General features: G+C 41.9%; 1 protein-coding gene across 2 annotated transcripts; it reads left to right on the top strand.

Moving 5' to 3' along the window:
• The first annotated feature begins 3,434 nt into the window (after nt 1-3,434).
• Nucleotides 3,435-14,425, top strand: si:dkey-93h22.8 (uncharacterized protein LOC449943 homolog). Of its 2 annotated transcripts, none has more exons than XM_031753484.2 (11): nt 3,435-3,586; nt 5,733-5,837; nt 5,923-6,078; nt 6,484-8,167; nt 8,767-8,820; nt 8,909-9,689; nt 9,762-9,965; nt 10,272-10,338; nt 10,423-10,544; nt 10,636-10,787; nt 13,478-14,425. In XM_031753484.2, the coding sequence occupies exons 1-11, from the start codon at nt 3,491-3,493 to the stop codon at nt 13,576-13,578; spliced, it is 3,522 nt and encodes a 1,173-aa protein (XP_031609344.1). In that variant the 5' UTR covers nt 3,435-3,490; the 3' UTR covers nt 13,579-14,425. The 2 variants fall into 2 exon arrangements, with proteins under 2 accessions (XP_031609344.1, XP_039469725.1); XM_039613791.1 differs by lacking the exon at nt 3,435-3,586 and adding an exon at nt 3,661-4,101.
• Nucleotides 14,426-16,002: the final 1,577 nt, after the last annotated feature.

Here is a 16,002-nt window from a genome sequence, read left to right as displayed (position 1 = left end):
GTATGCACAAGATAACAGGACAGACACATCCACAGTCCTCCACAGGAAAAAAAGACAAGATAATACAAGATAGCACAAACAGAAAGGTGAACAACCTTGACATTTATTATGCAAATGTCTATGGCTATTTAAATAGCTTTAACTGTAGGTGGCTGGTATGGAGTTGAGAATGAACTGATTCACAACTTCAGATGGCCAATAGAAAACAAAAGAATGAGTGGAACGTAATAGCAGGTGTACAATATCACCATCTAGTGGGGAAAATACATTGCAGCAGTGGAATATTTCCACCTCCATGACCCATAAATAGGAACATGAGTTATTTCCCCTGAAATATATTTAAATAGCCAGGACCTAAATGATGTCAGTCATATAAAAGTGTAAAATTAAGGCTATACATTTTATCTGTCTGACTTTGATTTTGCTGGGTATTCAATTCAGCTGATTTCAGTTTAATTCTGTTTTATTGATTTAGCATCAGATCACCAATTAAAGTAATCTCAAGGTGCTTTTTATTGTAAGGAGAGCTTCTCTTATATCAGAGGGACAATCCCAATGATCAGGTGATCCCCTATGAGCAAGCAGGAACAGACCTCCAGCAGAACCAAGCTCAGGAAGGAGCATCTATATGCAACTGGTTGTTAATTGACAAGAATAAGAGGTGAGAAATAAGGAAAGGACAAACAATAAACACATTGGGGAGTGAAAAGAACTTCTCAGTACATTATGGGAAATCCTCCAGCAGTCTGAGTCTATAGCAGCATAATTAAAAATGGTTTACAGTCACCAGATTGAGCCCTAAATATAAGCTTTATTTTAAAAAAAGACACCTGAAGGCCCATTTTGAAAGTAGTGAGGGTGCCTGTTTCCTGAAGCCAAACTGGGAGCCGGTTCCACGAACAGGAGTCTGATAGCTGAAACCTGCCTCCCACTCTATTTTTGGAAATTCTGGAAAACACAAACAAGGCTGCAGTCTGGGAGAGAGGTGCTCTATTGGCATAATATGTTAGAAGAATTAGCACCACAGTCTCAAGGAAATACAGCATGACAACTTGTGCACAATTTTTAAAAAAGGATCTGATGCGTGCACAACAACTTTGACCTTCAGGTGCATATCTCTCCTCTGGCTTGTACAGAAACGAATAATTAGACAGTTTATCTTAAAACCAATGGACTCCTTCACGTAAAATATCCACTATAAATAGCTCATAGCGTGCTTCGTCTCATAGGTTTTATGAGTTAGCACTAGCTTCTTTTCACCTGGTGGAGATCTAACATTTACATTTACAAAAGACCTTTGTGTTAAATCCTGCACTTAGTGCTAACCATGTGAATAAAGTGAATAAAAAAATGAATAAGATCTCTGTTTTTAAAGCTTAATATTTATTAGGTAATAAGAGTCCAGATCTCTTTATTTCATTTCATCTTCCCAGCTTCTTCACATGCAATGAGGCAAATGGCTGGCAGAGTCAGACAGATCAGGGAATTCCTTAATAAACTAAAAATATAATATAATATAGCCACACCTGATCAGAGTCTGAAGCTTCGTGTATTTGCCATCACTTGCAGGTGAAGACTCACACAAACTTAATCTTCTTCACTTAAGCATTTCAAATGATGAGACATTATAACTACTGACGGCCACCTTCACCTGGTTATGGTTCAGACAGAGGCAACAAACTGACAACAATCTGTTGTTAGATCGAAACAAAGCAAACTCCCCAGCTACTGCTGAAATGATTAAGCGATGATTGGCTCAACTTCATAATCAAATAGAAACAAAGTGTAACAGTAAATAGAAAAGGAAACAAGAGGAAAGCACATAGTTGATGTACTGAATATGTAAATGTAATCAACCACAGCTGAAAATACTGATTTGAGCAGTTGTATTTATTACTCAGACATATAATAACAATTGCTCATATGTGACTTAACATGATGTGGAGCTGCAGAAGATGAAGAGGAAAGAAACGAAACAAAGCACCAATCACACCGAACTGCAAATCATATGAATAACAAGCAATAAATACAATCAATCAAACTGTGTTCACTCCTTTAAAGCTTTCTGTGGCCTCGAGTCTATGAGAAGACTAAACTGGAAAAACTGGACCTCACAAAGGTCCCATTTCAAGTTAAACAAGTTAGTAACGCCGTTGTTAATCGCTAACGGAAAACTACTGGCAAAGCAAATATTGTGATGTCTGAACATGCGCACAATCAGTTAGCCTGTTTTGTAGATGGGGCAGAAACCAGGAGGTTACAGTCACCATTTCAACGACTGACTTTTAATGTAGCTTATTATGGTATCTAACATTTTATGAAGCCACTGATGCCGAACATTTGCACTGATATTTTTACTGCACTCTCAGCAATTATAACACCAGCGATAATAAAGCACTAGAAGATAACTCCCACTTACACCATTAGTGCTCTCTCCATCAAAGCTTCATGCCATAAAACAGATTCAAACAAATGTCAGGCAGCCTGAGTTGTATCTGACTGTTTCTGCCTTTATTTTGATAAAATGCTACTTAATAAATTATACATATTTGTGTGGCATGTGTCCTTCTCTGCACAAAGTGAGATCTTTTTTCCAGAGCCAGCGGGGAGCAAGAAGAGCAGCGAGGCCAGACTATGGAGGCTGTGAGGGTGGGTCTTCTTACAGCAGTGGTAGGGTACCTCATGAAATCTTGATGCAAAACCTCAGGGACAAATTAAGAAGAAGAAAGGTATCACTTAAAGAGCCAGAAACGCTGAATTGTGTTTTCACTTTGCTAGATACTTAACTAGATACTGATATGGATCAGGTATACTTTATTATTGGAACAGGAAATCACTCCTACCTGGACCATTTTCACTTGTATTCATTTTAGAATAATTAATTTTAATTTAACATTTCACTTTGAGTGTCTTGGTTTTATAGAGAGTTTACATTTTCTATTGCTCATATCTATATTTGTACGTAGCATCTGTAACAAGACAATTCCCCAGTGAATATAAAGTATTCTGATTCTTCGGCCACAAGGTGTCGCTTTGAGCAATAACTAATGAATGAAAAATTTAAACCTGTAACAACAATCAACTTTTAATAAGTTAATTTTTTACTTATTTGATTGAATTAATTATAATTGGGTGGCATGAAAGAGTCCAGAAACATTTAAGTGCTTCTGAATACAATCCTGTAAAAAGAAAAGAAAAACAATTCCTTTAATAAGCTGCCTTTTATTTTACCTTTCATTTTCAAAACCCGCTTCATTTATTTGTCCCTAATTCGTCTCGCTTTGTGGGTCACTAAAACTATTTTTTAAGCTAAAACTAATTAATAATCAATGAGAAACGTGACGAGCAGACGGCTGACCTGGGATCTGATTTCTACTCGTGGCCTCGCTCTAATTAACTGAGTTGGGCCTAAAGACCCGATCTCAGATCAGTGCTATTCGCGCGCTTACAACCGGTGACCACGTGTCTCCCTTCGGCCTGCCAGCGGACCATGTGGAGAGGCAAGATGGCGGCGCGGTGGAGGGGGGAAGACGGGGAAATAAATGCCGGCAACAGCGACTTTATGGCCAGCAACACCCCCAACGAGGTACCGGTTTCCTCACTTTAGCTCATCGGTCATAAAATAGACCGCATGGTGGCGGGTTTCGGTGCTTTAGTCGGGCGTGTTTCCCCTGCGCTCGAGGCCACATGCGCGAATAACGACACGTGGCTGAAAAGAGCTCATAGTACTACTCAGGTAGTGATCAGGGAGCGGATCGATCCGCCTGTCATTTGGGTGCTGTCATTGGATGCGGGGAATGCTAATTGACAAGCTAGTTAATGAGGCTGTTCGTGTCTAGTTTAATGTTTATTAGTTTAGACGTTTAAACGGAGGGAAGCCGGCGAGTTCCCGCGGAGGTACAAGATGTTCAGATAAGGCAGCGCCCTCCGTACGACCCACACTGCTTTATTTCCCTCAACTATCCCCCAGCTGCTGTCCTTGCTTGACTGCCTGAAGCCTAATTTTAACATATTTCCAGGCACAGAAATGAACCGCTGCCCTGTCAAGCAAATGCTTGGTTAGAGGAGTGCAGGAAATGAGAGCTGCTTCACTTCCCAGAGGTGCTGTACAGATGTTACACCCGCCTCTAGGGCCTTAGCCGGCTTCCTACTCATTCAACACCACTTGCTCTTAAAAGCTGAGGTTTCACTTTCCTGTTCTTTCCTTTAAGAGAAATCCTCTGCTGTCTGACTGAGTGTCTGCTCCTCTTTGTGTTTAGTTATAGTATATGAATTAAACCCCACACAGTTCTTGTTTTAATACCATGAGCCACATAATCCCATTTAGAGCCTAAAATAGTTACAGGGGTCTTTTAAATAGCGGTCCCAAAAAATAGGCAAAGTTTGTTAATAAAATTAAATACTATTAAAACAAACATGCGCACTCCTGGTTCCCAGTGAGTTATAAGTGTGCTGTCACAGATTTAAATCTTTAAAAAAGAAATAGTATTTTATAGGGTTTCTTAGGTCAAATTATTAGACCCAGTATCCAACGTAACACAGGCACCTTTCCTTTCACCAGCTTCTTGATTGAGTTATTCCTTGTATAATAATGAGGTGGTGGGTGGGAGTGGTTAAGGATGGCTTCATTTATGTTTAAACTATCCAAAGAGGCATTTTTTAAAAATTATTTTGTGAATAATGATGTAAGAAAATGTACGCTATATGGACAAAAGTACTGGTACACCTACAAATTAAACTTACAGTAAGTGCTCTGGCATAAAAACCCAAACCATGAAGCTGCTGGTGGACCGTTTTCGTGCTGATGTTAATGCCAGAGGAGGTTTGGTGCTGTGGAGTTACTGAGTCAGCAGAGCACGTGAGACTTTTATGCCCTGTGCACCTCAGCGACCCCGCTCTGTAACTTTATGTGGTCTGACACTACGTGGCTGAGCTAAGTTCCTAAATGCTTCTACTTTGCAGTAATATCATTTACAGTTGATTGTGGAAAATCTAGGAGGGAAGAAATTTCACAAACTGACTTGTTAAAGGTTTGCATCCTATTATAGCAGCTCACTCAAATTCATTGAGCTCTTTACAGCAAACTGTTCTTCATGAATGTTTGTAAATGTTTCACTAGATACTTGATTTTATGCACCTTTGGCAGAAGGACTGAACACACCTGAAGATTAAGAGATGTGGTCCATTATTATTGTCCATGTGATGCACTTTTTTTTTCACTGGCCCACAGTCATTGAGATGTTGGTTATGTTAAACCCTGAAATGGACAACATTATTTGGGGAGTGTAAAAAACCAATGTTAACATTTTATTGACAACCGCTGTATTTCACAAACTAATTAACAACTTAGCTGCACCACCATTCAGCTACTCTAATGCTACAGATAGTGCTGAGTGTAGTAAGCAATCAAGTTATCGTGTTCTGTAAGAACAGCATTTCATTTAGGACGATACATAAGTCAGTATGGGTTTATGTGTGATCGACAAGTACTCGCTTTTTAAACACGATTCAAGTGTCAGATCTAATCAGTTTTTTGAACTTTTGTCAGAACTGGGACTTCCTGTTTTTGCTCTGGAGTTAGTCATGCTTCCTGATCTTTTGGTCACACCCAGGGAAATGAGTGTTTTGGGGGTTTTTTTGTTTTTTATTAAGCACGAAGTGTAAATACACTAATGTGTGTGCATGCAAATTAGTATAACATGGACATTGAAGTGTAATGTCTGTGTTTACAGCCAGTCCTGAGCAGGGCAGGTGTGGAAGGTATGGACATGGACACACAGTCCTGTGTGGATCACTCCATCCTGGCCATCTTGGAAGACTCCACCGTTGCATCGGAGGTCAGAGTCAAAGCAGATTGATCTAAATGATTTCACTCAGTCACACTGGCTGTGTATGTATTTTGATTTGGCATTCTCACTTCAGTGCAAGAGCAGAGCTGAGGAAGAAAGCGAGCGCCTGCTGTCTGCCCTGACTGAGATGCTGGACTGTGTGGAGGATGACGGCAGGACTCTGTCTCCTTTCGACACCCTGCCAGACACCAAGTTCCTCAGCCAGGCAGAGTACAGGGACAACACCGTGGTGAGTAGAAACTAGAATAAAGAATTACTTGTATTGTCCACAGTCCATTCTAGTAATCAGAGAAGAAGTAGGAGAAACGTTTCGACTGTTTCATCATGAAGCTAATGATGATCAGCTAATGTGGAACTTTACAAAGCAGGATTCGTGGGTTAGTGAGGTGTCTGTAAATAAAATACAGATTTTTCTGTGTCACAACTTCAGCTCTTTTAGATCACCATGGTAACACATGTTTATGTAGGAAGGAAGTGACATGTTACTGGCACAGTTGCAGTATGAGATTGGCTTCATTGACATGTTAGATAATGAACCCTGCTCTCACAGTTAACCATGTCTGCCTCCAATATATATATATATATATATATATAAATATTAGAGTCTTGAGACCCCTCTCTCTCATTTTAATAGGGATCATCATTTGCTCAGAGACTTAGACCAAGATCTAAAACACCAACTACAGCATCCACAACGAAGAGTGATGGAGAGAAAGGCAAGGAGGGCACACTAGAGAAAAGCGGTCTGTCACAGATGTTTAAGCTACAAGGCCAGATGTTTCATCCCAAAAATAAAAAGGCAGATGCCGAAGTCGAGGTTTTTACCTCGACTTCTCTCGTCAGCCTGGTGAAGCTCATGCACCCCTACTGTCTGAAGCTCCGTGTGGAGGAAAGGGATAAACCGACACATCCCACCATATTCTCCCACGAAGAGGTGTGGAAGTATGAAAGACCAACTGAAGACAGTGATGAAGAGATAAATGTAGTATCTGATGACGAGGCGCCTGTAATAGAGACCAAGATACGAGATGAGGTAGAGGAAAGAAGAGATAGCGGGCAAGTCCTGAAGAGCGTGCTGTTGAATGGAAACTCCAGATCACCCCCATCCAAAGGGAAGAAAAGGGTGAGCTTTGGCCCTGTTCGAGTGGCTTCGTTGGATGAATCAGTGGAAAATGGATTAAATGAGAGCAATTCCACAAATTGCCATACTAGTGAAAGTGAGTCACTTCCACTGAACAGCACAAGCACACTTGAAAATCCAGCAATTGAAGCCTCAGCAACGTCCTCGGAGGTGAATTATAACAAAACTGAGGACCAGCAGCCAAAAGTTCAGACAAAGGCCAGATCACTCAGCCTCCAACAGTACAGACAGCTGCGCCAGAAGAGACAACCCCTGGTAGAGAAACAGGGGAACTACACTACCAAGTGGCCCTCTGTTCCTGAGCCCCCTAAAGAGCTGACCCCCATCCTCTGTTTGCAGAAACAAAACGGCTGCAAACCTAAGATGCCGCAGCACTATCCAGACCCCCGTAAACCTGATTTCAAGTCATCCCATCTTGCCTCTTCACCACGCAAGCTTCATCCCTCAGAGGCCAAATATTCCACTAATGTAAATCACAGCAGACTGAACCACCAAAGGACTGAATCCAAAGTCCTCTCACCTGCCAGTCCACTGCTGGACATTCATCATGAAAGCAAGAAAAGTCCAGTGAAGAAGCCAACAATACTTAGTAGTGACCCCCCAAATCCTGTACTCCTTCCCCTGCCAGTTCCTCAGACAGCATCACCATCCACTTCCAACTCTTCATCAGCATCTAAAGTGGAGTTTCTGTCCAGGGATTCAAGCCTGCAGAGCAACAGACAGCCTCAAGAACTCCAGACTGAATCCTCAGCTGCACCTCTCCAGAGACAGACATTTTCCTCAGAGCTAAATCCCCAGGTGTCACCTCTAATCAAAGATTATAGCCAAGAGAGCCCTGCACCGCTTCAGGATATGAAGACAGCATTTAGTGAAATAGCAGATGATTCCTATATCTCTCAGGAACAAGAAAACTCACAAAGCATAAAATCACACATTCAAAAATGCAGTCTGAGCCCACCCGAAGGACCCCAGCACTTACCAGAAACTCCACAGGCACCAAGTCCTGACGCACAGAGACCAGTAAAATGTTCCTCTGTCAGCCCACATTTCAGTCAGCCACTTACTCACATAGATTCTGGAGCAGTAACCGAGGTCCTAACCCACAGTATGAGTCCTCCTGAGGAACCACCACCTCCTCAATCCAGGTGCAGAGTGCAGAGAGCAACAGCTGATTCAGGTAAACACAAAGGAATAGTTTCACATTTTAGGAGATATACAGAAGTTGATAGACTGTGAAATAAATGTAGAGCAGCCAGTTAGCTACACTTAAAGACTGGAATCAGGAAAAAACATTTTCAAGGTGAAATCTGCCTGATTTAAAACAACAGTTATGTTTTATGTTTTTTGCCACAAAGCATGCTTTCTCCATGTTTTTTGCTAGTATATACCATGTTGCTTTCACCACAGTGCGGCAGTAGAGCACTTATAAGCTGTTTGGCATCTACAGTGAAAGCAGGAAAATAACATGTTGCGAACTACCAGGAAAAACTGGTAAAACTTGTGTGGGACGATGACGTGTAGACAGGAGACGCATGCAAAGTTAAAGGCTGTCCAAAAAAATAAGAAGATGGTAGACTTGTGATAAACTCTGCATACTAGAAGATTCAGTCTTCATCTTTACTGTTTTCTCAAAGAACATATTCAGCCCAAGCATTTTGAGCTTACATGTGTGTTGTTATTATTTTGAGTTAAATGTGATGATGATAGGACTGAGAGAGAACTAAAGGCGAGCATCTTCCAAAGCGCTCTTTTCACCTTTGTTCTTTCCTTCATCAGGAATTGAAGCGACTGATCTGACCAGCTTGTTGGAGCAGTTTGAGGAAACACAAGGTGAATTTTGTCAGATTACTAGCAGCAGTGTAATAATGGAGGCTTGTGTCCTCTGATACATAACCTCCTTTTATTTGTCCTCCTCCAGCTAAAGAAGAGAGAGTTTGTGAGAACGAGCCATCGCTTGTTCGTGCTGCTTCATTAACAGCGATGTCCTCTGTGGGACCACTTGAATCTTTAAGCACTGCAGAAACTCAGAAACTCCAAGTGTTGGAGGCTGTGGATATCCCTGAGCCCCTCAGCACTGAAATCATCCTGAGCACTCAGCAGCCTGCAAGACGGAAAAATCCTCCATCCAAGGCCATTCAGATAATTGACCCCCGTCCTCTGCCGTCCAGGAAGACTCACACAATTCAGTCAGAGTCAGCTGCAGCTCTTGCTTCTCCTCACATGTATGCGCACGTATCTGCCGATCACGATTACTGCGGCTCTGTAGATCATTCTCCTGTAAATGCTTCTCAGCGTAGCAGAGCTAAACCTCCTTTACTCAAGGATGCTTCTCAAACCACAAATGAGCACCATGTGATGACCCAGGGTTCGCAAGCTGCAGGTGAAGAGAAGAACCAGATTACAACTGTTAAAACACAGTCTGTGCTTCAGCATCAGTCCGATCAACCCAGGGCCAGATCAGAGACCACAGACAGAGCTCTGCAGTTTGCAGACTGTGCTGCCAAAGAAGATCGTGGGAGGAGTGAAGACAAGCCAGCTCCGTGCACCTTCCCGACACCTCCACCCAGCCCTCCTGTCAGAGGCAGAGAGAAGAGGAGATACAGGAGAAGATCACCACGGTCTGACTCAAGCTCCAGCTCCCGGTCCTCCTCTTCTTCTTCCTCCTCCAGCTCTGCATCTCGCTCTCCAAAAAGATTAAGGTACTCATCTTCTATCATTCACGTTCAGCCTGAGCTTTTGCCTTTTGTGGCTACAATCTGTCGATCTTGCAGGCTCCATCGCAAGCGTTCAGAGAGCAGCTCGTGTTCATCGTCCCCCTCTTGCTCCGTGTCCCGATCCCCTCCTCGGCGGTACAGGTCAGGGTGCTGCACACCAAGATACAGCAGGTCACGGTCCAGATCTTGGTCCCGGTCCACATCCCGGTCCCGGTCACCATCTCCACAAATATGCCGTAAGCGGTGGAGAGACTTTTGCAGGTCAGTGAATATTGTTGATGAGCTGTATTAAATGCACGATGTGATATAATGAAAATCAAATGTAGGTGTTTAGATGGCACGCACAGTGAGATCAGTAACAAGATAAAATAACATTCTGTTGCTGTTTGGCTGTGTAACCATCCTGTTCAGATACAGTGCAGTTATTGCTAACTTCCAAAGAGAACTACTGCTAACTTTTGACATAAGGAACAATCGCACTGACTTCTCGATGCCCCTGATTTTATGTGATAACTGAGACATTCAGTGGGAACAAAATCTCACTCTCCATTTTCTTCATCCGTGCAGCAGCAGCAGAGAGTCCAGGAAGCTCAGGAGAGAGCACGAGATAAGGATTCAGAAACTGAAAGCCATAGTGAGTAAAAATCATCTGATGTACTGATATTTTTTCACTTTTCCAGTGGGCAGTAACTATATCGCATTTAATTCTTTCACACAGGACGAGCGCCGGGTGGTGTACGTTGGCCGCATCCGCAGGTCCATGACTCACGACGAACTGAGAGAACGCTTCTCTCAGTTTGGAGAGGTGGAGTGTGTGTCACTTCACTTCAGAGATAGGGGGTAAGCATGCACCATTACAGTTTAACACGTTTTTTATTGGCTTTACAGTGAAATGGGTCACCATTAAACTCAATATCTTTGGTTCCCACAGTGACCACTATGCCTTCGTTACTTTCTACAACATGGAAGATGCTTTCGCAGCCATCGATAATGGTGGGAAACTACGGCAACCTGATGAGATGCCTTTTGACATCTGCTTTGGTGGAAGAAGGCAGTTTTGTAATACAAACTACACAGATCTCGGTAGGTCCAACACCAACAGCCAAGACAAACACTACACTATAATGAAAGGAGAGAGTTACCGGACAAACCGAGAAATTTTTTTTCTCTGGAAAAAACTAAAAAAATTGCCCTAAAAACCACTGTGTTATGAAACAGCTGATATTGTCCAGGTGAACCTACACACGCTGTATCCTTTAATTTGTTATGACTGTACAGACAGTATACTGTGTATTCTACACAGTATAAGAGCACCAGCAGCACATGCAGGCTTCAAACTAAGGTCTACAAATATAATAAGAACAACTACTCATCTGTGGCGTCCGCAAGGGAATAAAAACTCAGCCTTATAATAGCTGTGTGAGAATGGACAGGCTGAAACACGCTTGGTTTATTCTACCAGAATAAAGAAAAAAAGAAGTTGAATGAAATCATATTAAATGTAGCCAGACAACCAAAAAATTAATTGAAGTTGTAGAGATGTGACATTGTGACTAAATCCAACAGATTAAAATTGAAAGGTGCTCTCAGGCATTTTTTAAAAAAAAGAAAGAAACCACAGTACTCGTTCAGACATGAGGCTGAGATGTTCAGCACAGGAAAAAGGGGGTTTATACCCAACACAGTCAACTGTTGTTTTTGCTCATTAATTTGCAGAGCCAAAGATACCAACCCAGTGATGTCCCAACCTGTACAACGTGGGCCATCTCTTTGGGTTGGGAATTAAAATTGGTCTTATATATGATAATTGTGCACATTTAATCTGTTTCATTACAAACAGAAACCAACTGTTAAAACACCTCATGACTTCCCAGCAGGACTAGCATGTTCGATTCGAGTCTATCGTGACGGATGATCTGATATCGTCGTGTTGGTGTTGTTCCCAGATCATCATGAAAATGTTGTTCCAGGTTCAACGTTGCAAGTGACCAATCACATTGTTGTGACGTTATTCTTTTGCGCGCCAAGTCATTCGTGCATTCCACGAAATTCCAATGTTGCAAGGACAATATCAATTCTGCTTAGCGTTTATTAAAGGGTTAGGATTAGGGTCAGGGTCCGTTGATCGGTGGACAGAGGCGGTTTCTCGCAGCTTAAGTACAGTTTTTTGTTTTACGGCGTTTTTTCCCGAAGTCGCAAAAGTATGACGTCACAACATTCTGGTTGGTCACTTGCAATGTTGATCCTGGAACAACATTTAGATGATCTGGGAACAACACCAACACGACGATATCAGATCGTGCCTATCATGACAGTCGCCTCACTTCTGTGAGAATAGAGCACTCCAAAAGCACCACTGTGTACAGCTGAAAACCTTAATCAGAAAGTCTCCAAAAGTTGAATCTGTTCATCTGGACGTAGCGTTTGGTGGGAGAAACGTTTCGTCACTCATCCAAGTGACTTCTTCAGTCTCAGCTGACTGCAGGTTTCCCCAAACCTTATAAACAGTACATTTGCATAATGACTGAAACCAGCCCACTGAAGGAACAATGGGCTGTGAGGTCAGTTCCTTAATCATAATTATGCAAATTCCCATGACCATTGATCAACAATCACTGACCAAAACCCACTGATCAAAGAACACTGATCAATGGCCATGAGTACCATTCACAGAGAGTCGGGGAATGGCTGCAATCACAGCATTGTAAGATGGCGAAAGATGTACCCTTAGGCCCCTCCTCGATTCAGAGATGGTCTTTCCTTTTCACGTAAATGGCCTCCTTGACTCCGCGCTCAAACCAGCGTTCTTCCCTGTCCAGGATGTGTACATCCTCATCATTGAAAGAGTGTCCACTGGCCTGTAGGTGTAAATAAACTGCAGAGTCCTGGCCTGACGAGGTAGCTCTTCTGTGTTGTGCCATCCGCTTCGCTAGAGGTTGTTTGGTTTCCCCGATGTATAAATCCTGGCAATCCTCCTGGCACTTAACAGCGTACACTATGTTACTCTGTTTGTGTCAGGGGACCCGATCCTTGGGGTGGACCAGTTTTTGGTGCAGCGTGTTTTGGGGTTTAACGTTTCTCCCACCAAACGCTACGTCCAGATGAACAGATTCAACTTTTGGAGATTTACTTTCCTGGATGATTGAGAATGCATCAAGACCCCTTAATCAGAAAGATGAATGGTGTAACTAGCGTAAGTTATAAATTGATTAGGCGAGTGATTTTCTAACTTTTTGTGCCCGAGGCGCCTCGTAAAGGTGAAGGTGCAGCTGTATCTGAATCCACACAGGTCCAGTAAACGGGCTTGTTGCTCTTTTTAAGCAGCTCTATTTCTTAGAAGGGCTGTTTGGTTTTAAGTAAACATTCCAGGCTTCAGGGAGGAGAGCCACCCAACAACTAATCCCTATTGACTTTTGTAGAGCACCGGCACTCTGGGCCCAGGTGTTGCCAGTGTTGCTGATTGAAAATAAGGCACACATCCTCTCCAGTGCGCAGGGAAAAGAACTGCCACACAGACAGGCTGAAAGGAAAGGAGGGCAGAGTGGGTTATCACACAGCCTCCGCAGACAGATGAAGCACTTGGATTAAGGGCCGGTGTCACTGCTGGTCAAGAGTTACAGTGCAACAGTGTTATCATAAACTGAAATTTTGAAGCTTCACAAAAGCTGTATTTGCTACAGTGCTCTGACACTATATTGTAGTATACGTCGCAGGCACCCTCCTCAACTTGTTGAACACAGCAGTGAACATGTGCACATCCCTCTCTTTCTCAGATGCAAACAGAGATGCAGAAGCGTCTCCTTCCAGGACCAAGTTTGAGGACCTCGACTTTGATTCGTTGCTGAAGCAGGCTCAGAGAGGATTAAAGACGTAGCAGAGCCGAGAGGACAAACGGCAGCACAAACCTGGAAGAAAAGGCCGAAGCATTTGTTTTGGGTTTTTTCCACAAACCTCAGAGCATTGTGCTCATACTGGCATGGGAAAAATTTTGTTATGAGTTTTCATGTTTTGCTAAACTATATTGTAAATGCATGAAGGTTTTTATGTGTACAGTTTATATGTACAAATATGTAGCACTTGTATGCATGCAGTTACTCGTGTATAAAGTTGACATGTAGCACTTGATGTGAGACAAGGTTTTTGTGTCATTCCAGAGCAACTGAGAAAAGTTTGTATATGAAAAAAAGGCAATTTATTGTTTTTCTGTTTAATTGGGTTCATTTGAGTGATTAGATATTTTCATGTAGATATTTACCTCTGACAAGGAGCTTTTGTTATTGTGTTGATTTGTGTTTCTTTGCTGTTCTGGACTGATTTAAATGAAAGTTTTTGAGGGCTTGGACTAATGTAGAAGGGATTCACTTTTCGAGTAGGTCCACATTTGGATCTGTTCTAGTAGTTTATTAGACATTTAGGATTATATCTTCACAAAGGTATACCAGACTTAAACAGGAAAATTGGGTGACATCATATTGATGTTGAACCAGATCCAGATAATTGTGGTTTGCTCCACTGCTTTACTTTCCATTGATGAGCTTGAAATAAAGGGTGTGATTTATTGTTCTTTACATAGAATAAACAATATTTATGGCTGTAACCACACTGCATTACCTCAGTTTCATCTTGTGCATTAATCTGGCTGCTATGTTTTTCATGGGGGTCTCCTTAATTGTTGGTTCACAATTAAAATCGTAACCTGTTGAATTTTCAACTAATTGTCATCAAGTGTGAAATTTATTTCAGATAATTTAATTATTTCCCATGGGCCCACACAACTGATTTTTTGGTCTCTGCAGTGCCCCCATTTTTTTTTTTTAAGTCTTTGAAAAACCTCTGATTCAAACCTGTGATTCTGGACTGCAGATACTGATAGTGACTGCACCTCTAATTAAATTGCTGTCATATTAAAAATTCTATAACTAGAAAGCACTGGTCCTCTGTGGAGAAGGTGTTTGTACTGTTATAGACTGTCTGTTCAAATATCTTGACATCATCACAGTACTTAGGATTAGATTTAGTTTCCAGCGCCACAAAATCCTCTCCTGGTTTCAAAAAACTAGAGCCAGCAGTTTTGTGGCTAAAAGTAAAATTAGCCTGATGATGCATTCGCAAAACCATACACTCGGGAGTGGGAGTCCTTTGGGTGATCTCCTAGCAGTGTGCTGATTTATATGCAAAGATGTAGTCAGTTTATTTCAATAGTTACTGTTAAGGTTCAAAAATATAGGGAAGGAAACACAGGAGGAATGCAAGTAACCACACTGGTCCAAAGGGTAAAGACGATGATTTTAATGACATGACACGCGTGGGAGAATGAGCGGACTCTGTAAGCAGACAGCCCCACAATCTCATCCTCCTAACATCAAAATACAGTTTTATATGCATCAGAGTATATTTAGTGACGCCCCCTCATTGCGTCATCACATACATCAGCTTCAAAACCACAAATGTTCTATTTGACAACTCAAGGCACAATTAAAAGTACACTGGCTTCCATCTTCTCCCCGGTGGTTTCCCGTAAGCCAGCTCAGCTCTCGCATCGTGCATCTACTGCTTCATCAGTCAACTCTCACCTACACCCTAACAGTGTGTGTGTGTATGTCTCTGCGCGTGCACAGAGTGTGCATCTGCTCTCTGCACCTTAGTTGACCTCACGTAGGCAACCAGGCTAAGGCCATCCTGTGTTGTGATGATCTTAACTTCTATGTAAAATGTATAAACTCATTATACAAACCCAGACTCTGGTTTTGGTTTCACTTTTGCAAAAGCACGCCGTTTCCTGTCAGCCTGCAACTCAGTTTTCTCACCCACGGAAGACTATATGTAAGAATATAAAACATTCGAAAACCTTTAAATTTTAGAACAACCTGTAATAAACCTGTTAATATTTGATTATGATAACCCCTGTAATATAAATTATAACTGAACCTGTAATAAAAACTAATATAATACCAATATATTTGAACATCTGAATGCATCTGAATGCAACATCACATGAAATGGTAATGACGATTATAAAATAGCAACAAATAATAGCAGTAAAATATTTCTATTCTCGATATTACCTACCAAGAAGAACCTCAATTTGTGCCTCAGAAAAGATGAGGGAGTGTGATATAAGGCCATTGGATCCATGGATCCATCCTCCCATTAAGACAAGACTTGCTGCTTTCATGCCAAATTCTGACGCTACCATCTGAATGTTACAGCAGAAATCGAGACTCATCAGATCAGGTAACATTTTCTCAGTCTTCTGTTGTCCAATTTTGGTGATTCCTATAAATTGTAGTTCTGTTTA

Source organism: Oreochromis aureus, linkage group 6 (assembly GCF_013358895.1).
Source record: "Oreochromis aureus strain Israel breed Guangdong linkage group 6, ZZ_aureus, whole genome shotgun sequence".
Lineage (NCBI taxonomy): Eukaryota > Metazoa > Chordata > Actinopteri > Cichliformes > Cichlidae > Oreochromis > Oreochromis aureus.
The sequence above is the reverse complement of the archived record's forward strand: the minus strand, read 5'-3'. Positions and strand labels throughout refer to the sequence as shown.